Source organism: Puntigrus tetrazona, chromosome 5, assembly GCF_018831695.1.
Source record: "Puntigrus tetrazona isolate hp1 chromosome 5, ASM1883169v1, whole genome shotgun sequence".
Classification (NCBI taxonomy): domain Eukaryota; kingdom Metazoa; phylum Chordata; class Actinopteri; order Cypriniformes; family Cyprinidae; genus Puntigrus; species Puntigrus tetrazona.
The window spans coordinates 20,658,086-20,682,360 of record NC_056703.1 but is presented as its reverse complement, the minus strand read 5'-3'; the positions used below and the strand labels follow the sequence as shown (position 1 = coordinate 20,682,360).

The 24,275-nt window shown below is 37.5% G+C and overlaps 3 protein-coding genes, 1 long non-coding RNA gene and 1 pseudogene across 4 annotated transcripts; 4 read left to right on the top strand and 1 right to left on the bottom strand.

The window, feature by feature from the left end:
* Window positions 1-691: 691 nt before the first annotated feature.
* Window positions 692-2,821, top strand: edf1 (endothelial differentiation-related factor 1). The gene is made up of 5 exons (XM_043240333.1): window positions 692-870; window positions 1,146-1,197; window positions 1,282-1,442; window positions 1,535-1,628; window positions 2,495-2,821. Exons 1-5 carry the CDS (start codon window positions 796-798, stop codon window positions 2,554-2,556), a joined length of 444 nt encoding a protein of 147 aa, XP_043096268.1. The 5' UTR covers window positions 692-795; the 3' UTR covers window positions 2,557-2,821.
* A 454-nt stretch (window positions 2,822-3,275) lies between these two features.
* Window positions 3,276-4,368, top strand: LOC122345848 (putative uncharacterized protein BRD3OS). The gene has a single exon (XM_043240336.1). It carries the CDS (start codon window positions 3,378-3,380, stop codon window positions 3,630-3,632), a length of 255 nt encoding a protein of 84 aa, XP_043096271.1. The 5' UTR covers window positions 3,276-3,377; the 3' UTR covers window positions 3,633-4,368.
* Window positions 4,369-4,417: 49 nt separating this feature from the next.
* On the bottom strand, window positions 4,418-17,428 carry LOC122345824 (bromodomain-containing protein 3-like). The gene is given in 12 exon segments (XM_043240305.1): window positions 4,418-6,830; window positions 7,771-7,896; window positions 10,133-10,422; window positions 11,264-11,496; window positions 13,572-13,760; window positions 13,842-13,871; window positions 13,873-13,971; window positions 14,466-14,837; window positions 15,693-15,871; window positions 15,975-16,119; window positions 16,212-16,349; window positions 17,134-17,428. Coding segments are annotated over 12 exon segments (2,118 nt in total). The 5' UTR covers window positions 17,332-17,428; the 3' UTR covers window positions 4,418-6,711.
* A 733-nt stretch (window positions 17,429-18,161) lies between these two features.
* Window positions 18,162-22,513, top strand: LOC122344817 (annotated as a pseudogene).
* A 376-nt stretch (window positions 22,514-22,889) lies between these two features.
* Window positions 22,890-23,267, top strand: LOC122345854. The gene is made up of 3 exons (XR_006251041.1): window positions 22,890-22,968; window positions 23,076-23,163; window positions 23,254-23,267. It is a non-coding gene; the product is annotated as an uncharacterized LOC122345854 (long non-coding RNA).
* Window positions 23,268-24,275: the final 1,008 nt, after the last annotated feature.

The following is a 24,275-nucleotide window of genomic DNA, read 5'->3' as shown; positions in this document are numbered from 1 at the left end:
GTTACACAACCTTAACACATGATGAAAAACTGACGGATGGATGACTTAACGAACAAACAAATAAGAGTTTAAAGAAAAATAGCTTACATGTGAACTAGTTTTTATTCTCTTTTTTCCTACACATTAAATTTATCTTTGTAATGTAATGAAAGGATTCAATTAAAATGTAAACGTGTAGGTTCAGGCAAATTAAGTAATATGTCCCTACTAAAGAGTATTAATATAATTCTGATGAGATGCCTAAACCAGCTAGTTTACCAATGTAATTTAATCCCTACATTCCAAAGATATGTTTATTGACTAAACATACTAAAAATACTTTTTTTGACATCTGTCGTGACCACTTTGGGCTAAACAAATAAACACAGACGTATCCACCGACCAAAACATGCTCTTTGAACTATTTTGTAACATAACGATAAGCAAACAAATCTATATATATATTTATAACATGATTTTGTGAAGAAAAAACTTTGTCATTCCATTATATTGTTGCATCAGATACCAAGCAGGGCAAATGTAAAGCTTTAAGAAGTCATATCGCAGTTTATCGCACAACTGAACTTAAACCGGATTAAAACACAACCGTTTTCTCTATTCCCTTTTTTTAAAAACACACATGCACGCAATACGACATGGGTTAATACACGTTACAGGGGCTTGTTGACATGTGCCTTATAGCGTGACGTATATCCGGTTTAGTTCACTAGCATAAAGAGCAGGGACGTGCCCGACAAGTTGAGCGCTCCGTTGTCGCCTAAAAATCAAACACTTCTTCAAATAATTGTCGACAACATGGCAGAGAGCGACTGGGACACCGTGACCGTTTTGAGGAAGAAGGGATCGGCCGCACAGTCGAAGTCTAAGCAGGTATTTCACAGCCATCTGCTAACGTTACACAGTTTGCTGACGCTATTAGTTCACGTTAGACAAACGCGTCGGTGCCGTGACCAGCTTTGAAACGTTTGGCCTCGAATAATGCGCAAAATGGCTTCAATCTGTCCAAGTTTGAAATGCCGATCTGGGAATAAAAGCCGCAGAAATGTTATCGTCGAATTAGTCGGGGAGCGAAACGTGGCGGAAGCCTAAGAAACGCAGTTCGCGGAGTTTCGCTTTACATAACGCCGACGGTGCTTGTGTTTCAGGCTATCATTACTGCTCAGAGGAAAGGAGAGGCCGTCGAGACGTCGAAGAAATGTAAGCGCGTTAAAAATAAATAAATAAATACGTCTTCCGCGCGTTTTACGACCGGAATTTAAACGAGCGGTTTCTTCTTTGAAGGGGCTGCTGGACAAAACAAACAGCACGTTGTGACCAAGAACACGGCCAAGCTGGACCGAGAGACAGAGGAGCTCAGCCATCAGAGAGTGCCTCTGGAAGTGGGGAAGGTGATCCAGCAGGGCCGGCAGGATAAAGGCCTCACCCAGAAAGACCTGGCGACTGTGAGCGCTTTATTGCTTTACTGCATGATTCATCTTTAATTACACCGCAGTGTGGGTTTACTTAAAAGTATATATAACTGTGTTTCTTGCAGAAAATCAATGAGAAGCCTCAAATCATTGCGGAGTACGAATCTGGGAAGGCCATTCCCAATAACCAAGTAATGGGGAAGATTGAGCGAGCCATTGGTATGATTTTGATTTTGCTGAGCCATGCTTCACGTACTTTAAGTCCATCTCATAGACCGCCTCCTGTATTTTTAATACCAGGGAGGGTCATCATAGAAATGCGCTATTTGTAGGCCTAAGAGTCGCTTAAAGCTGGTTTGGGATTTGGCCTGTGGCTTTGTTATCAGTGGATTCAATATAGATTTAGGTAGAATAAAATTAGTGGGGTCAGAAAGATTTAAAAATATATATTTTTTGTAAACGGTCTGTTATACTCATTAGGTCGGCATGGAAAAATATAGCGAAACACTTGATGTTATTTTTGTTTCAAAAGTTTTCTTTTTAATTGTGATTTATTCCTGTGCTGGCCGAGCTGTTTTGAGAGTGCTCCAGTCTGCAGTGGATCCTTCAGAAAAGATTTCAATATGCTGATTGGTGCTCAAACTGATAACTTTTTTTTTTTTTATTAGATTTGTTTTATTTTGATCAATAAACATTCAAAAAGGACAGTCAAATTCAATTTATTGAATCTTTTTTTTTGTTGTTGTAATTATAATATTACTGACCCCAAACTTTAAACGGTAGTCGTCATAAAAATATAGGTTCATATTTATATTAGTTGGCTTGAAGTACTATGTACTTTGCATAAAAAATAAAGTATATTGTGTTCATTGTATAGCATAACGCTCTTGCAGCTATTGAGGTGGTCTAAGGTTAGGAACAGGTTTGGTAGTGTGGGTTAAATTTACTTTTAGTAATTCTAGTAACTTTTAAAATGGTTAAGGCAACCTTTATATAATAAAGTTCTGTATTTTTAACCGAACAAACATTTTAATTCATTTTGTCTTTCTTCATTGTTAAAATATTTTTTTCTTCTTAATTTTTAGGCCTTAAGTTGCGTGGAAAGGACATTGGGTTGCCTCTTGATTCTGGCCCTAAGAAGAAATGAATACAAAATCCTCGAAAGATCCACCATTCACTGAAACCTTTCAGTACTTGTATGATCTTTACAGTTAATCTTTATTAATTGCTGCATTACTTCATATTTTCTCGATTCAATGGTGGATCAGACGCACTCATATTGCCACCTACACAGAAGGCTTATTATCTAACGTTTTATGTCAGATGATGAAGACTTGGAATTATAATTTTTTTTTTTTTTTTTTTTTTAGCCTGCTCACTGCTTTGAAATAAAAACTTATTTCTATGTCTGATTAAGTTGCCTTCTGAATGATTCTGCACTTTTTCAATAACTCGGTATTGGAAGTTTTCAGGAACCCCATTTGTTAAACACGCAGTTTAATGTTAAATGCTTTTCTGTAATAGAAAGAAAAATCATGCTTATTAACTCGGAACCTTTAAACGTCTAGTGGTTGCAGTCGGACTCGTATTCAAGCGGACGTTGTTGCCACAGGCAGTCGCTGGCGTTGTTTTAACAGGCTGCTGTTTTTCTTCGAATTACCACACGAGAAAACCGTTAACGGTCGATGAATTCTGAATACAAGGTTTTCATAAAACTGCGTTATTTCGATTATTAGCGGGTTGTTCGCTGCTACGTTTATAAAACATCGCCGACCAGCAAAATGCAGAGAGGATTAGCATCACCAAAGCCTCGTTTTGCTTTCGAGCAACTGGTGAAGACGAGCTTTTGAAGTCGCCGTTCCCCTTCATCAAACCTGCTGCCTCGGGACATCTTTCTAACGGCATGGTCGAACGGGAGACGACGTCCGAGACCCCCACGAGAGACCTAGCAAGCCGCCGTCCCTCGCAATGACGGAGCGCTGTCCTTTAGCCGAGAAGGCGCTGTCGGAGGGCTTCGCGCGGCTGCGCTTCAAGGACACTTCTCTGCTGATCTGGCAGCAGCAGCAGCTGGAGCTGGAGAGAGCGCCACCCGCCAACTACCTCAGCCGCAGCCAGAGCTCCTGGTACAGCCAGTACGGCAACCAGGCAGTGGTGATACGGGACAAAACAAGACTGAAAGACTCCGATAGCACCGGACAGTCCCGGATTTGTGCTGTCATGTGATCCCGGTGTTCTTCTGGCGACGGATAGTTCTCACATTTGAGTGTTACTGACAAGTTTGAAGTATGGCATCTGTCCACATGTCATTACTCAAGCAGTTTAGACTAAACTTCATGATATTATACAGTATTTGTTAACGTTTGTGCAGTGCAACAGCAGTATTCATAGAGGAACATTACCTGTTTATTATATTTACAGACTGAAGAGTCAGTTGAACCAATCCGAAACCTAATTTTTAACCCAGATTAAAAGCGAACACTATATACCATTGCATGTCCCAATTTAACAAACTTCATATTCAAGTATATCATCACTGGTAGCAATATCATTAGGTTTTCGTTGCAAAATAAACCTTTATATTACTAAAGGCCTAGCAGGTATCTATCAATCTGTCTAGTGTGGTGAAAAATACATTACTTTGTCAAATTGTAATGTTTTTACATTACACGAAACGATCATATTTCTCACTTAAAACGGTGTCCACTAGCATGACTTACACTTGACAAAGAAATGTTAATATAACTTTTAAGTATGGGGCATTTGTTCCCTTTTTACAGAATCTTCGAAGCCTCAAAAATGCAAAAAAAACAAACAAACCGTTTTTTAAAATGGAGATTCAAAAAGGTTTATAAAGTTTTAGTTGGTACATTCTGACAGCTAGACCTCAGTACACCGCTCAGTGTTTTTCAGTTTTACTGGTTTTAATGTCTTCTGAAACAAAATAAATATATATAAAAACATTAAGTGCACTCAAATAAATATATCTAGATAGTAAAAAGACACTCCTATGGGTTTTTGTGATTTATTTACGAAAAACGAGGGGCTCAGTGTCCAAATCTCAAGATTAGCTTATACATCAGATATTACCATGTAAGTCTGTGCCAAAACATACTTGTCAACTTGCTTTAACTTGCTGAACTTAACATATGCAGCGCTACCAATTTTAAAATTTTACTCGAAAGAATGACATTTACATGTTATAAACTGCTCAAAAAGTTTAAGAAATATACTGTAAATTGGCATGCAATACACAAATGTTCTCTCTCTCTCTCTCTCTCTCTCTCTCATAAAAAAGAACTAAAATACTTAGACCCGAGACAGAGTTGACGAATAAGTAGTGAATATACATTTATATCTGTAATTATATATCCTATGTATCTTTATATCTCTGTCTGCATCACGAAGCTCAGTTTTATTTACTGGGCTCTGCTGGAGGAATTGAGGAAGAGGAACTGTAACAGAAATCATCTTTGAGACAAGGTAGGTTATAGTCACAAGGAACATGTAATGCAATACAGTGGTATAATGAAGAAAATCAAACCATAATTAAAAGCATCCTACATAAAGAAAACCAATGAAGTCACTTTACATCACGATTTCTTGATGCGTTTTCATGATTTAAAAAAACAAAACAAAACAACTATACACATTGGCTTCAACTTAATCAGTTATACCGGACCAATCTGACTTTATTTTAATGTGCCAACTAAACTTAAGGCAACAAGAGCACATCCAATGATTTCTGAGGGGGTTCAGGCTTGAATTCAAGGCTGTTAAAGAAATCCTCGCCAATGCAACAAACCCAGTATGAGTGGCATTACTGCAGCCACAAGAAGAAGAAGAAAAAAAAAAAAACTAATACATTCATATTTTTTTTTTTATAAAGATTATCAGTCATGGTCCATTTCCAAACTATTCTGGATACATGGCAAGAAGTGTCTAGGTACCATTGAAAGCATTCGATACACCATTCGGAGAAAAAACTAAAGTAAAATAAAGTTATTAAAATTGAGAACGTACATTAGTTGTAATACTTTCAACTAAAAATAACTATTGTCAAACACGTATCCTTCTGAAATGACATCTAGCACAGCTGCTTGAAATCTTGTCTTTTCTTTACGGAGATCTCCTATTAAGTGGCTATTATTCTAGTATTCACTTAGTTTGGAGTTTCGTGGAGGCCGATTCGTTCCAATCTGCAGCCTTACGGGCGTTTTTTTGAAATTCTCAATGTATTTTTGCCATCATTCATGATAAATACACCCCGTTTCATATATACTGAACTTAAATCACAACTTTGATTGTCCTATGAGTGGACTTAGTAAAGATGAGGCATATCAGATAGAAAGTAGGAAATTAGATACTCAGGGAGCCTACAAATGAATAGTAAAAAAAAAAAAAAGTAGGAAGAAGACAATCCAAATAGAAAACAAATGAGCATATGATATAGATTAAAAGCGAACAAACAAAACAAAAAAAAAAAAAATTCAGACATAATTCTACATCAAATACTGAGCTGACAGCACCGGAAGAGAAAGTTTACAGTGTTGCAATGATTACGAAGCCTCTGAAAACGGTTTAATAATGATACTGACAGTTTCCAGATGCGGCCTAGAGTACTAGCGAGTTACGTCGAGCCGAATTTCTTACATTTAAACTGGTCACCTGAAAACATTTCCGTTGAAAACGCACGCAGCCTTGTGCCTTTTTGGATTAAAAAAAATAAATAGATTCTCTTAAAAATGGTAACAATTACGAGTATTATCATAGTCAGCAAAAGAAACGTGGAATGAGCTGAAGTGTCATGCCAACATGACAGAACCACACCAGAGCGAGAGAGCCGATATCATTGTTTGTTCCTTCAGACTTGTGTAGCTACTCGATCAGTAAAAAAAATGCAGCCAGGCATTTGTCAGTTTTTCCACTAATGCGTGTTTTCAGTATGGATCTAACGAGCAGCAACCTAAAAAAAAAAAAAAAGGAGAAAAAAACAGACACACACACACAACCGTTTCACCTCCACAGCCGACTTATTTTCAAAAAAATATCTTTTTTTTGTCTTTTTTTTTCCTCTGGTGATACCAGACGTTTCCCTTTGAGGGCCAGCGAGAACCTTAAAACTGCTTGAACTATTCCAACTCTCCTCTTTGTCTGAGCCAAGAGCATCCTACGAACTATTTTAAAATATCCTCTGCCATCTGCAATGCGTCTAGCTCTTTATAAAACGGGGCCTTCAGAGAGATACTATCATGACAACACACACTACTCGTTAGAAAATAGAGGAGGTTGAAGTACGCGGAGTTCAGTCTGAGTCACTGCTCTCGGAGCTGGAGCCGCTGGAGCTGCTGCTGCCCGAATCCGAAGAGCTGCTGCTGCCACTCAGCCGAGATGGCCCGCCCCCCTGCGCAGACCCCGCCTTCTCTGCTGGGAACAGGGAAGAGAAGTGATCGACAGGTTCAATACGTGCGAGAAAGCGGACGCTGAATGTACATGTTTTACGCGACTCGCTTCCGTTAAGAGCTTTGTCCCTATGTCGTTATCTTAAAAAGGCTTTACCCACACTGCGGCTGCGTATTACGATAAAGCAGAGACATGCACGAAGAAAGCAAAAGAACTGATCTCGAAAGGACAGAATATATTACGTGCCCACCAAAGCAGCTGATATCAAGTGAAGTCGGTTAGTTACAGCGCATACACAAACACTTTCGTCAGTTATTAGCCTCTCTAGCAGGTTTAATCAAATTTACGCTTTGTCCAAAACAGGGCTCAAGAGCAAGGATTTTTTTTTTCCAACGGTAGTTTAGATGCTTTCACTGGCCCCTACACAAGATTATTATTTTTTTTACAAATCTCTTTTAATCATGAAAGACGTCTCCTGTGCTTACCAAGGCTGCATTTATAAGATAAAAAAATAAATAGGTAAAAACAGTAATATCGAGAAATATTACCGCAATTTATAAATGTGAAACTTTTCAGCAGCCGTCTACAGCGTCACATGATCCCTCCCAAATCGTTTGAATATGAGCATTTGTCACGCTGAAAACAGCTGTGCTGCCTAATATTTCTCTGGAAGATTTTCAAAGAAAGCTAAACATTTCCGACAGGGGCAGAGAGAGAGCCCCGTCAACTGGTCCAAAACTGGCTCCGGTGGTGCATCCTTGTTGCTGAGCCCTGCAAACCCTTTTCCTCGTGTGAGTAGCTTTACATACGAAGGTCTGACAGAGGCCCTTCGATCAAGTTAGTCAAATTAGTGAAGCAAAAAGCCTAGCCTTATCTCCGTTTTCTTATCCTACCCTCCTAGATCTAGCTAACCCAGCTTGGTCACCTGTCTGCTCACATCTGCACATTACCACACAGGTACCTTTTTTGGGTGGTTTCTTGTTGTTGTTCAGTTGTCCGCTCACGTCCTGTAGCCTCTTTTCTAACTCTTTCTTCTTTTCCTGAACCAGTTCCTCTTTAGACTTGGCACTCTTTTTCCCAGTGCCCGCTGCAGGAGACACACAGCGGTGACCGGTGAGTAACGGGTTGCCCTCGTAGCCCACCGCCGTGGCAACAAGCAGCAAAAAGCACTCCACTACACTGTTTTTTTTTCTCCACGACGACAAATTTATGTTAAAAGGAATTTTATGGGGTTGGTGCAAGTTAAGCCCGAATGGCGGCATTTGTTTATTACCACGAAAATCTATTTAGCCTCGTCCCTCAAAAATCAAGGTTCCATTAAAGCACTGACAACGAAAAGGAAAGGTTTTTGCAGGATTATATTATAAAACAGGGTAAGCTGAAAGTGCTCATTATTTGAGGGTTTATGACACCGCTGTACGTGTGAAATTATATATATCTTTAAATGGAAAAAGGCAAGCTATTTCTTTACACTAAAGCCCATGCTTACACATCGTTTACATCTATATTTCCCCCGTTCAGGAAATGTTTTTAGCAATAAATGATAAATCTTACTATATAAACAAATTGCGTCAACAATGCAGGAGGTAATAAGGAAAGCCAATGTCCCTACTCTCTCAGTTCTCTCGAAGAAATGAAAGCTAATTTGCAGTCAACATGAAACGTGTTCCTTCATACATAATCAGCATCTTTCAAATCAATTTTCCCACGATTTTTGATTTGATCATGTTTCAGTCTGTAATGTTATTGCATTATATGGACTCGCACCTAAGGCAATTTTATATCTTTAAACAACATAAGATTTATTCTGTTGATCCCATATTTTTAGTTAATAATTGTGCCTGCTTGTAGATCATGTGATTGTAGTTTGGTATCGCTTTAATTTACTGTGTCAACGTTACATGTAATTAATATACCGGTAGTAATAACAATAAAAGGCATAATTACAAGCACTTATCGCTAGATGAAAAACAAAACCTGCCCTATCCTACAGACATCAGAGTTCTATCACTTCCGTGGCGGCAGAAAAGCACTGGTAACAAGTGGAGAGAAATGGCTAAAATCCAGAAAAAATCATGTATACTTGCTCCTTTGGGATGTCAGAATCTGAATGCAAATCTTATATAGAATACTGCCATCAAAGCTGTCATTTGAAATGAAACTGATTACATATGCAGTTCATCAGGGACATATTCCATAAGCCCCACAGCAGGAAACAGTGTTTAAACCTTTAACATTTTACATAACATTTACCTATTTTATCTCACGATTGACCTTTTTCCTTTTTATATGTCCTAGTTCTGACTCAATAATTGTTGATTTAAATGAAGGAAAAGACCAAATATGGGATATAAACTCATAAGTCGAGACAAAAAAAGTGCAGAATCGATTTTTTTTTATCAAAATTGTGAGGTACAGTCTCGGTATTGCGAGTAAAAAAGTTTTGAAATAAACTCAAAACTACTTTCTTATATTCTTTTATTCAATCGCTTCCACACAACTTCTACTTTAAAACTGATTTCGTGCCACCAAAACATAGCTGTTTGAAAAGACCGAAACTGGTCTATAGTAAGTACATGTGGTTAATTAACGCTTAATTACTCTGTACTTATTGCATAAACTCACTATAACGTATATCTTAAAATGAAAAGTTAACCCGTATTTATTTCCCTCATTTAAAAACAAAACAAAACATAGATTTGTGTTTTTGTCTGATTTTCAAATACTTTTCACATCAGCTTTTTTTATATTGTGATTGACCTCAAAGCTTGTTGGTTTGGTTCATGGTTTAGGAAAAAAAACCAAAACGTCTGAAACCAAGGTGTATGGCCACTGTTGTATTTAACATTTACAAACTGACCCACAATTCTTTTTGGGGGGACGAGTGGAAATTGCTTTTTGTGGTAATCAACAAGGTGAAAAATCCTTTTGATTGAGTTTAACTTGTAACGAACCCAGACTATTCTTTTACGAAGGTTGGACAGCACAGTGAGCACATTAATGTGCACCGTTTACAATTTGGAAATTCGTGGTCTGATCAAATGTTCTCTATTTTATACTGATGTCCTCTTTAACCCCTTGAAGCTTCACTTGAAGGTATTAATACCAGGGTAAGCACATATAAGATAATCCACCAAAAGTCATGCAACACATTGGAGAAGGTGAGTGCTCCCAGCTCAAAGGAGGAAATAGCACAGCCCATTTCAGCTTTTAGAGCAGACGGACCAGGCAAGAAAAGAGAGCTGCTTGTCTATGAAATACTGAAATAAGCCTAGACTAGCACCACCACAACATCCGCGGAGAAGGAAAAGAAAGGCACTTACGTAAAGGTTTGCGTTGCTTTTTCTGTAAACAAGACTTGACGTATCGTTCGAGCTCACGCAACGTGGAAGGCTTGAGCGTCTCGAAGTCGATCTCGATCTCGTCCGGGTTGGAGTCTCGCAGCGACGGCTCGCGCGACTGGATGATGTGGACCACGCGGCCCAGTTTCTCACCCGGCAAACGGTTGATATCCAGGCTGAGCTGCCGTTTCTCGTCATAAGACATGGGAAGAGACTCCTCCTCGTCAGACTCGTAGTTCGCAGAGCCAGGTTTTCCCCCTTTTTTCGGTTGCCTGTGGATTGGAGGTGTAGTTTGCACGAAGGCTTTGCAACCTTAACTTACTCATGAAGCTGAACTGGTATGCTGAGACTGAGATAATGACGGGACAATTAGCTTACATCACTACTACCGCCAATAAAATGGTTCATTGTGTGCTACTGCATTGCTTTGAATTACACCGATGTCATACTTAAAACTCCTCATACACATTATCAGCTGATATTTTCAGGTAATAACTGCGTCTTCTTGGCCTACTGGCAAGTGTTTGCCTTGTTTTCTAGCTTTTTTCTGAGAGATAAACTACAATAAGAAATAATGTCACAGAGAAATAATTCTGAAGTAATGAAAGACAGTTGTGAGAAATAAAGTTACGGTAAGAATTACACACTTCCTTTCAAAAGCTTTGTATCTTTAAGGTTTTTTTTTGTTAGAAGGTTATAATTTCATACAGTAATGATTCATAAATTTGATTTAAAGTTAAATTAAATGCATTAACGATGTTTCAAAAGATTTTATAATATAAAATGTACTTTATATTGCTAAAATATTACTGTTTTTACTGTATTTTTGATCAAATAAATGCAGCCTTGCATAATAATAAGAAACTTCTTTTAAATACATAAAAAAGTGAAAATTGGGTAGAGTAAATTCCCAAATAAAAGAAATTACAAGTTATCTTTGAAGTTCTGTCAGAGGGATTCTGAATAAATATAACATCCCATGACATTACTGTTACATAATCATTATATTTATATAAAGTTTTGCCACTCTTTCTAGATAGCACAAAAATCCATAACCACTATAAATGAAATCAGAAGCGTATCATCCTACCCAAGTGTAGAAAACAAGCTCACCTCGTGGTGGACGTGCTGTTGGGTTTCCGTGCGGAGGTCTTCTTCTGCTGAGTTTGCTTATTCGGTTGCGAGGACTTGGCCTTTTTGTCATCTTCCGCCTTGACCTTGTTTTTGTCTTTGTCCTTCTCTTTATCTTTTTTCTTCTTCTCTTTTTCTTTCTTCTCTTTCTTTTTCTTTGGTTTGCTCACAGGACCCTGTGACAGAGCGGCTAGCTGTTCATGAACAGCCTTCAGCTGAGGAGGAAGGTGGAGGGAATGGTTAGCAAGCAGGGGATGGGGCATGCTGCATCGGCGCTAACGTGAAAGACTAGGATCTTAGCTGTGCGGGGACAGATGATGGGACTGGTGATGAAGGGAAGAGTTTAAAGGATAATGAATGACATTCGTCCCTACAGAGCTCTCATTTTCATGGAAACACACTCTCCCCTTATTTTGAAATTTACAGAGCCTCGCAAACTTCTGTTAACTTCTGAGTTCTTTGCAAACAAAATGGCCATAAAACTTTGTAACTACTTTAAAATTCCAGCACATTAATCAAACAATTAAACAAAGACAATATCTTTCTCCATTTAGCAGTCCAGTATTTCTGAAAAATCCACATGCAAGTCGATAAAATGAAAATTGTCTGGTCAATAAACAGTATATTGACTATGATGAACAATATACAAATATTGGACATTTTTACTTGGTATGGATTATTCTATCACACAGCAGAAGTCAGTATGTGTGGCTAAAAAAATCTTTTTAGTGTTTGCCATCTTAATATATGAGAACATGAACACATAAATTTCATTTCCAGAGCTGTTCTGAGAGTCACTTCACAAGCTTTTCAAGGTTTCATTATTTAAAAATAAGATCAAATAAGTGTCAAACACAAAAATGTATAGATCTTCCTGACAAACACAATTTGATTAAGCTATGACAGGAATATATTATAGTTTACTAAAATGTAGTCTTCAAAATAATGAAAATAAGAATAGAATATTTAAGGGCTTATCATACCAACAATATGTTTTCCCTACAAATGTTATCAAAAATAAAATACAAATAAATTAATTGAAATGTTTTATTGCAAAATTTAAAAGACAGATACATTGTTTAAGTCTTACTAATTAATTTTATTAATTAAAAAAAAGTTAAAGTTTATTTGTGAGCAAAGTTTATTCTCACAAACACATGAAAAGCACTTCCTGAGCGCTGTGATAAATACTGACTTTGTATGATATGGGCAGTAATATGGCAGTAATATTTTTGGCCGTATCACCCAGCCCTCATTCACCATTATTACCAAATGCAAAATATTAATCTGAATGATTCATCCGCGTAAGTTTCAGACTTTCTGAAGACATACGGCAGACATCTCCTATCACTTTCTTACGATCAACTGCAAGCTCACGTTCAACTCTGCCTCTATCCAATCAACAGAACCAGGTCCCCATCCTATTTTGTTTTCTTTTCACAAAAAAACATTCTATTTCTAACCCATTTCATTGACGTTAAACCTCCTTTACGGAATGAAAAAGACTCTGCCATAAAGCACCGGAGACCACATCCCGGCAAAGAATTTGGATACTCACTGACAAACATGCCAATCAATGTCATTCACACAGCAAAGAGGGAAACAGAGCCGAAAGACTAGCTGAGCGACGAAGCAAGATCACTTGAGGGAGATGCCCAGCTCAAATACACCCCATAAAGCACCACCTTAACCCTCTACCGCTCACATAAGAAGCAGCTACGAAAAATGAAGGAGTTAGTGGGGTGGGGGACCGGGAAGTAAAAATATCATTCACCTGAAAATGTTTGGCACACCCGTTTTTTGTCCCCGCCCTGTTACCATTGGGGTGCTCCACAGCGAATTGCTGGTAAAAAAGCCAAAGTGAAATCAACGGACAAAATAGTCATTCTCAAAAATGTATTTTAACAACAGACTGTCATGATGAGAGCAGAGTAACTACAATTGACACCAATATGTTTGACACTGAGAGATAGCGAAATTAAAAATTGTCATCTGAACTTTGACAGCATGCAAGCCAATGTATACCAAGATGCCAACACAAACTGCAGAGGCGGTAGAGGGTTAAACGTTCAGTCCAGGGTGAAAATGGGCACTCGTTTCCAAAACATTACAAAAAACAAGAGACATTAAGGAAAAAAAAACAAAAAAAAAAAATGACTCTGACACAAGCTGTCAGACTGAGGAGGTGGTGGTGAATGCGAGGGGGAGTGGATGTGGCCTCTGCCTGTCTCTCCACCCTTGGTTTGGATCTTGGTCCTCAAGTGGTGACACCCACCTGTTTGTCACTCACCTGTTCCTGCAGCTCAGCCAGCCGAGTGGCCCGTTCCTCCTCCGAGTCGGAGCTGGAGCTGGAAGAGTCGGCGCTGCTCTCGCTGCTGCCCGTGCTCTTGCTCACCACTGCCGTGGCTGACACCGCGCTGGGAGAGGACGGCTCCGCGGGTTCATCGGGCATCTTGGCGAATTTCATCTCAAACACATCCTGCGGGACATGGACAAATGCGACTGGTGAGATCGGACAGCGCTGGGGTTAGGCACAATGGCTCACGGTCGAGCGCCGCACCTGGAGTTTTCTTGCCATGGCAGCGACCTGCGTGATCGGGCGGGTTGTATTTGTAACAATTTGAGAACATTAACCGAATATCTGCTGCGAAACTTTGGGCGTCTTGGTATTCTCGACCGTCCATCTTTTTCTGGAAAAAAATTAAAATTACAATAAAATTAATTAAATATATATATTAATTGGGACATTTTCTTCCTCAGTCCTCTTACTTCAATTGCTCCAATTTAATTGAATTCACCTTATATGTACATATATAAGTATAATGTGTGCGTGCTATAAATAAAAGAAATATTTATACCATAAATATATGTCAAATTTTGCAATAAGTTGAATTTATATACATATAATGATTTCTTTTTGAAAATGTACTACATATACATATGTAATAATTGAAAAGGTAATTCCATTAAAAATAGCAATGTGTAGTACTAGTACTATATATATATATATATATATATATATATATATATATATAGTTATTTACAGTGTAGTTTATGTTAGTTATTTTGGATATTTACTACTTTTTGAGTTATAAAGGTTACGTAAATAAATGCATTAGAGTCATATTACTATCATATACTTAAATAACTTCTGTTTAAATTGTTGGTGAAACTGTTGCAATACTTTGACAGTGCTGAGGTCCATTGGTTGCTTGATGATTTCGTGATAATCGTGCAGCTCGAGGGCCTCCGCATCTACAGGCTTGTAGAAGGGCCAGGCGTAGGCCGCATGTTTCTTGGAGAGCATCTCTTTAAGGATAGTGTCACAGTATTTGAGATGATCGTTGAGCTTGCTTTTCTTGTTGCCTTGTTGTTGTACGTCCCCGTCCTCCAGGTCCTTTTTGGGAGGTTTGATGGGTCGGCCTGTGCTCTCTCGTCTGGAAATGACTTTACTGTGTTTAGACTCCAGCATGGCAGTGGGCGACTCACTTCTGCTGGCAGTGATCGCGCAGGTTGTGGGTGTGGTAGTGTCTGCTTTCCGCTTCACCCCTTTCTTCTGAGGAAAATGAGATCGGCATGTGTGTTAGAACGCAACGAAAGAAAAACTAAATACACGCGTCTACGCCTTTCATAAGTGCTCTGGGCTTTTTAAAAAAAAGACATTTAAAGAAAATAAAAAGACGGTTATTCAACAAACAAACAGTCATCAAATGGTTTTATTGCACAAACTATCATAGTCACACACACAAAAAAAAACCTGATTATGCATAATAACGGGAACATTGCTCACAGTAGGCGATGTGAAATGTATCGCTAAAGGCAGTGAATCTGTTACAAAATCTGTTTTGATGGCTAAAACGGAGGTGCTTTAGGAGATGCATTTAGAGATGTGACATCTCTGAAGAGGTTTTAGCGTGCTGACAATCTTTACAGCTACTTTTAGACCGTTAACACACTAAAGCGCAGCGTGCTGTCAGAAAACAAAGAGGATCGTCTCAATTCTCTAAATCCATCCCTTTAAAGCCCAGCTGCTAAAAATATTTAAAGCTAAAAAAGGAAGGGAAAAGAAACAAAAATAAAGAAGAAAATTACATAAAATAAATAAACCGAATAAATAAAATAGTTGCTGTATATAATAATGCAGAAAAATATTATACGATAACTAACTAATGTTCCTATGCCTATGTGCCTAAGTAATAATGCAAAGAAAAACTTATTATACAAGTACGATAGCTATCGAATTATGCTTAGATAGATAATACGTACTTAAAAATAAATAGTCTCGTCGATCCTTCCCTAAAACAAAACATTTTTCCCCTCGGCTACGGATGACCTCAAAAAGCACTCCGCTATGAGAAAAGGACAGAGCAAATGAAACCTGCTGCTTCCACATAATTTGAACTGGTCTTACTTTGACGACGGGCTGTGCAGTTGGGATCATGGACGCGGCGGGGGGCACAGCTTGGACATTGGAGGTGATGGTCGAGACAGGAGTCGCTGCTATTACAGGAGTCTGAGCCAGCTGAGGAGGGGAGCTCGGACACGACGAGGATGGAGAACCGGTAGTCAGTGCTATTGATTGTTGGTTTTCTGTTTGGATGTGATAACGACAAGGTCAGCTGGAATCTCTCCCTCGGGCAGCACGTCACCGGTAACTCCAAAGGTTTATTAATAGTGACATCCAGTCAGTTACCTGAAGCCGGGGGTGCTCCGGGTTTCCGTGCTTTGCCCTTCGGTGGTGGGGTTAAAAGTTCCACCTCCTCCTGAGGCATCTGAGCTACCTTTTGGAGGAAAATCTTTTCCAAGGCTTGAGCCATGAGAACAATGTCATCTGTGGGCTGGGACAATATTTCAAGGAAGTTTAATCACGCGTTACAAAACAAATTGGTAATGCAATTATACAAAGTAAAGATTAAGAACCTTAATCTACCTTGTTATAGATATAACAGTTTGTGAACATAGTGTTAAAATCCTGCATGCACTCTCCAGCAGTCCAATAGTAATTATTCTCAAGGCGCTTCTTTATGGTTCCCATGTCCATTGGATTCTTGATAATTTTATGGTAGTCCTATATGACAAAGATAATAAATTATACAAACCGTAATGCACCAGGAGGAACAAAACAAACATTTATGGGTGCCGTTCAAATATTAAATCTATTCTCAAGTCACTCGTATTTCATTTCCTAGAAATAACACTGTACATATTTTTTTGACAATCTCAAAACAACAACAACCTGACTCCTGACTCAATTAGCTGCATGAATTTGGGACAGGACTTTCTACTGCCGACCAATAGCAGACAGGGGACCCTTTTAAAAACAGTCAATATTTTTGCAATTCCATTTGGCAACACTAGAGGCACAGAATTCACACCAGGTCAAAAACAATATTATAAAAGATTTTTACAACTTAAAAACGACAACTAAAATGTAATTTATTCACGTAATGACAAAGTCGGTCTGCTTAATATTTGTGTGAAACTGATACTTTTTTCAGGATTATTTCATACATAGAAAGTTCAAAAGGACAGCATTTATTTGAAATACAAACATTTTCTAATGTCATAATTATGTTTACTCTCACTTTAGACCAATTAATGTGTGCTTGATGAAAAAAAAACATTTTTATTATGAAGACTGCAGTAATGACTGCTAAAACTCTAGCCATTAACAGGAAAAAACATATTTTAAAATACACAAAATTTCAAAACGCGAACATATTTCAGAAAATCAGTTTTACTTAATTTGACCAAATACATGCAGACTTTGTGTCCGTTAAAATTTTTTTGCAATTATTCCAAACTGATCATGTAAGCATATATTTATGAAAAGTCACACAGATTTTACTCACTGGCAGATTCAACTTGATGGCATCCACAGGTGTGTAAAAGGGCCACGCAAACTGATGCTTCCATAGAGTCTTCACAACCACATTCTGCATATATTGTAGCTGGTTGGTTTTTTCGCCAGGCTTACTGGAGTTCGTGACCTCAGGAGGAGGGTTCACAATAGGTGGAGGCACCTGGGCAGGGGATGTGACTACTGACATGCTGCTCAGTTAAGGGAAAGAAGTTGCTTGAATGACGTCTGTACGTCTCTTAGCTCAGTTACAACGATCCTCTTGCTGCTCCTTAGTCCCACCTCGACACACATCCCATCTCAGGACCTGAGTGTCAGCACGCTGCCAATAAACGCAGAGAAATCACTTATTAAATATACATGAAAAAAATATAGATACATGATACATGAGAGAGAGTGTGTGTGTGTATACACTGAGTCTCATATAGCATCAATAGAAATGTAACTTCAGAATCTTATCAATTAAAGCCACACATTATACTGCTATATTATTGCAATAAATTATTATTATAGTATGTTTTGATATAACTCACCACCACCACGGTGGAAGTTCACGTGCATGTTGTTAAAAACAGCAGTTATTATTTATAGCCACTTACACGCTGAATAATAATAATATTTTATTTGGATGTTTATTGTGCATGTATCTTCACCAGTAACTTGAATTAGTTAAAAGTCTGAACTACAATATCAGGGCTTCACACGAATGAATGACTACAAAAAAAAAAAAAAAAAACCAAACAAAACCGGGAAAAGCTGAAACATTCTGCGAACGTTTCGCTAGAACTTCTTTCAGTAGTTTTTAAATATCAACAAAGCGAACAAATTTTCGCCTGCTTATGAGAGGCCGTGAAAAATAGCGTGTTTCGTCGGAAATAAAGCAAAACATCAGCTAGCAAATTGCGCCCCTGCGCGCCCTTAAACGGAGCTCTCGAACTCTACATTTCTCTGAAACGCGTTTGCTATCGCGCGTTAAAGTAACTGCATCAGGCGTGTGTGTATAAGTTCTTGAAAAAGATGGCGGGCACGGGAGAGACAGGGCATCGAGTGAGGAATGCCGAGGATCGAGCCCCACCATGTCTTTAACACAACCATTGTGTGTGCATGCCGTTCAGCCAGCTAGCTACTCAGCGGGCTAATTTGAAATCATCCCGCAATGCATCCTTCGGCCCGCTTTTTCCGCTTGATACAACGAGAAAAAAACAGCGCAAACAAATACAGCAAGCTCTGCGTTCACGGATCGAAACGGCTGCGCGTGAAAGAAGGTTTTGTTACATTGTTGCAAAGCGCCGCTCATCAGCTCCACTCTGTCAGAGGAGATCCAGCTAGCCACATTCAGCTGTGTTTTCCCCCAAAAAGACCAATATACATCACCTAAACTGAACATAAACTTCGATCGGAATGCGCTAAACGTAAATATGCATGTTATACTTTATTACTTTTACTCCAAGCAGCTCCGGTAGCGTTTTTCCTTGCAGATTTTCGGGTAGCTTTTATTGCGAAGAAGCATAATAGATGGCTGGGGTCGACACTGGTTGGGTAGTGTTGTGCGCATGCGCGCTGCGTCGCACGGTATTGTGGTTGTTGTTGTGTAAATGAATAACTGTCGCTCTCTGCGCCGCTCAGCCTTTAACGTTCTCATGTCCAGTATACAAATGTTGTTTTTGTTTATTACCAGTTAGTGACATTATTACAATATACAGTCAGCGTTTCAAAATGTATAATAACCCTGAAAAGATTTTTTGTATCTATCTATCTATCTATCTATCTATCTATCTATCTATCTATCTATCTATCTATCTATCTAACAAATTATTTTTGTATACGAATGTTATTCCATTGCATTAGATATGTGGATGGATAGATAGATTTTAAACAGGTAGAATTATTTTATCTGATAAATTACTCATGTTGTTAATATAATATATACTGACAACATGCAGTTCAACACTTGTTTTTATCTTGCAAATAATTGGAAATGATTTAATAAGAAACATAATAAACATTTACAAGACATAATAAATGTCTTGTAAATAAATTAAAAATGCATACAATATTAATGTTGTAAAGTTTCCCATCTCATAACGGATATTAACGATCAGTAGTAAAGCCTACATAAATAAGGCTGATCCCAGATCAGATGCACGGAGCGAAACGAACACCATTCTCTTTCTATTAGTGAAAAGATTTTGAATAGAATCACTTGCAAAACATGTATTATTTTCTTCACAGTTTATTCAGAAAAGCCAAAGCTGGGAGAAATGCGTACTCGTCGTCGACTAGTCGAGTATAATAAAGAAAAAGCAGCCCCCATCACAAGATCCTGAAGTTGTCATACACTGCACATGCGCGGTGACGCGCGAGTAATTTCTATTAGGCTCAGCAAGTGCCCCGAAGCGCCTTTTCTGCCCGCTTGTAAACACAGTCGTTTGGAGCGACCTGTTTGAGCCCAAAGTTTGCTTCAGAACCCGCCAGTAAGTTTATACTCGTTTGTTCGTGTTTCATCCTTTATGTGATGTGGAAACCTGAGCTGTATGCAAGTACTGGGTCTGTTGTTAGCCTTAGCCTGTGACAGGCTATGTGCGTGTGACAGTGTGTGTGTGTGTGTGTGTGTGTGACAGGGCGGCAACTACAAACATGTTTACTTTTGTTAGCGATTTATATGTGTCAAAATATACGCTACACCAAAGTTCTGGATAAACATTGGACGTATCAGTAAGAGAAAGTAAAGGGCTTGGCTGGCATGTTATTCTGGTGAGAGTTTTCTTTAGGCCATATGCATTTTTTTAACACCTGTTCTGTTACAGACAAGACAAGATGCACATGTTTTGATGATGGACAATTGAAATAAATGGCATTTGTTTAATCTGTTTAACAATTTCATGATCTCCTCTTCTTAAGAGCCACTTAATTTGAGCCACACAAGGTGCAGTGATGGCAGAGGAGAAGAAGCCGAACACAGAAACACATAAAACACATTCAGCGTCATCAGCATCATCATCATCATCCAAGGTAGAAAGCCTGCCTTATGTTTATTCTTATAAGTCGTTCCTCTGTTGATGTGGTTTACCTCTTTTTCTGAAGTCTGCTGCCGTGAAGCCAAACTACTCCTTGAAGTTCACCCTCGCAGGTCACACAAAAGCTATATATCAGTCAAATTTAGCCCTAGTGGTGAATGGTTAGCCAGTTCATGTAAGTAGGGCTTTTATATTGTTCAATTCTGATCTACAAAAAGCAAACCAAATGTCTGAAGGTTTTGAAATGACAATCTCGTTTCAGCGGCAGACAAGCTCATCAAAATATGGGGCGCTTTCGATGGAAAATTTGAGAAGAGTCTCGCAGGACATAAACTTGTGAGTTTCAATCGAAGTTGAAGGAATAGTTCACCAAAAAATGCTGAATCTAATTTTTTTTGGGTGGGTTTACAGGAAAATTAAAATTCTGTCATTTAATTAGCTTGAAACCTAGGCGTTGGTTCATCTTCAAAACTCAAAGCAACATATTTCCAATGAAACCCGAGGCATGTCTGTCCCTCCACTGAAAATACATTCCACCAACCTTCACGCTTAAAAGGACATGGTAAAGTAAGCTGCCATGGGTCCTAGTTGATGAGCTCTATAGAGGTTTTTCATGAATGTTAATGTAAATAAAACTCTAAACTAAATATCTTATAAAGCAGTTGGTAACTTTAATATTAATTACTGTAATGTGTTCATGACCTTTTAAAAAAAAGCTTTGGTGGAATGGACAGAATTTTCTGTTGGATGGATGGTTTGAATAAAATGTGGTTGGTTGTGTTTTGAAGATAAACAAATGTTTATGGCTTTGGCAAGATGTCATGGTAAGTCAGTTCTGACAGCATAACCCTTTTAAACACTTAATCTGATGTATTAAAGATGCTACTGTGTAAAAAAAGTCTTAATAATGTTGTTCAAAGAATTAAATCATACTGTTGTAATTGCAGGAATATCAGGACGTAGCCTGGTCTTCAGATTCAAATCTTTTGGTGTCGCGCCAGATGACAAATCACTGAAGATCTGGGATATGAGTTAGGTAAAACTCGTCAAATAATTTCATCTGATGTTGTGTGGTGTCGTCCATATCAGTTTTGTCTCTTAAATCCCTGTCATGCTTTTGAAGGAAAATGCCTGAAGTCACTGAAAGGCCACAGCAACTACGTCTTCTGTTGTAACTTCAACCCACAGTCGAACCTTTGTTGTCTCCGGATCTGTAAGCAAGCAAACATATTAATATATATATTTTTTTTTTAATGAATAAAAATAAATATGAGATATGCGCTCGTGCTCGTAAGTCATTTAGTGATCAAGTGATGTGGTCTCTGTTGACAGTTCGATGAGAGCGTCACGGATCTGGGATGTCAAATCCGGGAAGTGTCTGAAGACCCTGCCAGCACACTCTGATCCCGTCTCGGCGGTAAACATCGGTTACTAAAAAAAAATACTCTTGTCAGTTTGCATGCAGATTTAATAGTTAGTTGATGCTTTTTCAGGTTCACTTCAACAGAGACGGATCACTAATAGTGTCCAGCAGCTATGATGGTTTATGGTAGTTAAGTTGAGGCCATCTATTAAAAGTGCTTTTGCAAAACCCAAAAACATACAAGATCGAGTGGCATAGCTCATTCTGTGATTACATATTTATTTCAGTGAAATACGTCAGACTTTTATATGTTTTACTGCTAAACTCTTTCTTGCAGCACCTTTAAGTCAGCCTCCATTCACACTTATGATAAACTTACAGACTGAAGTGATTACATTATTTAGCTTTTCTTAATGCTATGGACTATATTTCAGCCGACTTTGGGACACTGCGTCAGGACAGTGTCTGAAAACTCTCATAGGTATGTGACTGTTTTCTGTTTACTCTGTGTACTAGAGAAGCTGGATAGCATGTCGTCAGGTTTTCTTATCGTAGTTGGACTTTAAATCTTGAGTTCTGTTGTGGTGCCAGATGGCAGGATGGTGTGTGCTGCATAATTTGGATAAATGTAGCCTATTTAAATGCAAATTAGGAGAGTGTGTTGATGGTGAATTGATCTGTTTTATTTCCAGATGATGACAACCCTCCTGTCTCATTTGTGAAGTTTTCTCCAAATGGAAAATACATTCTAGCTGCGACACTGGACAAGTAAGTGAACTCATCCCCCTAGAGACTGTTTATTTTTTTTTCCATTCAGTGCAGTTTCTGAGACTGAATTAATTTAGGAAAAACTGCCAACAGTGCTAACAATAAAAATATGCTTATTTTTTTTTTCTCACAGCACGTTAAAGCTCTGGGACTACAGCAAGGGAAGGTATGAATTATTATCAATGTTGACTGCTAATAATATTAGTCAAATGCATTACAGTTAACAGAATAAATTATATATGTTACAAATATGTGTGGTATGTTGGTTATTCTAGCACAAAATATTTGCGTACCTACTTAACCATATTTTATGGAAGAATTTGTAAATAAAAATGAAATAAATCTGACAAAAATTTATTTTAAGGGTATTCCCCTTTGTAAAATTGTATAAAAATAATAGAATATTTTTTTATGTTGTTGTTGTTAGGGTTATGTTATTAAAGTGTATATATATATATATATATATATATATATATATATATATATATATATATATATATATATGTTATTAAAATAATTGCACATTATATAAACTCAATTTAATGTGTGTAGAGAATGTTCTTGCTTTAAACTAACTACTGTAGCTTTTATTTTATTTTTTTAGTGTTTGAAGACATATACTGGACATAAGAATGAAAAGTATTGTGTGTTTGCCAATTTTTCTGTGACTGGAGGAAAGGTAGGCTTTGTATGACACAGTCAGAGCATTTGTTTTAATATTTAGATATATGTATATATGTATAGAGCAGGTTTTGAATAACCTGAATCCGTCTTGCTCTCATTCAGTGGATCGTCTCAGGCTCTGAAGACAACATGGTGTATATCTGGAATTTGCAGACCAAAGAAATTGTTCAGAAATTGCAAGGGCACACAGGTATATGCCATTTGCTACACCTCTGACTCAAACGCACAGCCTCCTCTTTGATTTTGTTAACATAAGTATGATTATGTATTTTTGTCTTAGATGTAGTGATCTAGGACAGCTTGTCACCCTACAGAGAACATCATTGCCTCCGCAGCCCTGGAGAACGACAAGACCATCAAACTGTGGAAAAGTGATTGTTAAGTTAAAGCACTGCACTTCAGAGGCTTTAGTGGAAACTTCAGAATGACGGCTTTCAGTAGCGTCTGTCTTTTACAGTGGTTTGATAGCACTTAGTGCAGGGTTATTATCTGAGAGATGGGCAGGTCCTGTCTGCTCCCAATAATTGACAATCTCACTCAAGCCTTTTTCCTCTTAATATACTCTAACAATGTAAAGTTTTCAGTTCATTTTAATTTATTACTGAATAACAAATGTTTTCTATCAAATCATGGATTCAGTTGTTTTATTCATCTGGTTGGGTTCGTATGCTAAACATACCAAAAATGGATATGATGAATGTTTTTATGCAAGACACTTTTTTGGTCTTTTTTTTTGCCATCAGACAATTTGCAACATGTTTTGCAGTCATTGGTAATTCACATATTCAATGCACTTAGATTTTCAAATTGTTTCTAAACATTATATTTCCACTATTTTGTTTCTAAGGAAAATTTAAATTTTATTATATATATATATATATATATATATATATATATATATATATATATATATATATATATATATATATATATATATATGTATATGTATATGTGTATATATATATATGTATATGTATATGTGTATATATATATATATGTATATGTATATGTGTATATATATATGTATATATGTATATGTATATATATATGTGTATATGTATGTATATGTATATATATATATATATATATATATATATATATATATATATATATATATGTATATATATGTATATATGTGTATATATATATATATACATATAATATTATATATATGCTGTATATATATGCAGTGTATATGTGTAACTGATATCCTTTATAACACCATTTAGTTCATAACTCAAATAATGTCATTATTAAGATAATATGTCTTTTTTACAATCTGAAATTTAATAGTCCTTTGGA

Excerpts from the sequence above, each read along its gene's own strand:
- edf1 (XM_043240333.1), top strand. The coding sequence starts at position 796 with ATGGCAGAGAGCGACTGGGACACCGTGACCGTTTTGAGGAAGAAGGGA. Across the intron at positions 871-1,145 it reads CACAGTCGAAGTCTAAGCAG|GCTATCATTACTGCTCAGAG; the intron begins GTATTTCACAGC and ends CTTGTGTTTCAG. Across the intron at positions 1,629-2,494 it reads GAAGATTGAGCGAGCCATTG|GCCTTAAGTTGCGTGGAAAG; the intron begins GTATGATTTTGA and ends CTTAATTTTTAG.
- LOC122345848 (XM_043240336.1), top strand. The coding sequence starts at position 3,378 with ATGACGGAGCGCTGTCCTTTAGCCGAGAAGGCGCTGTCGGAGGGCTTC.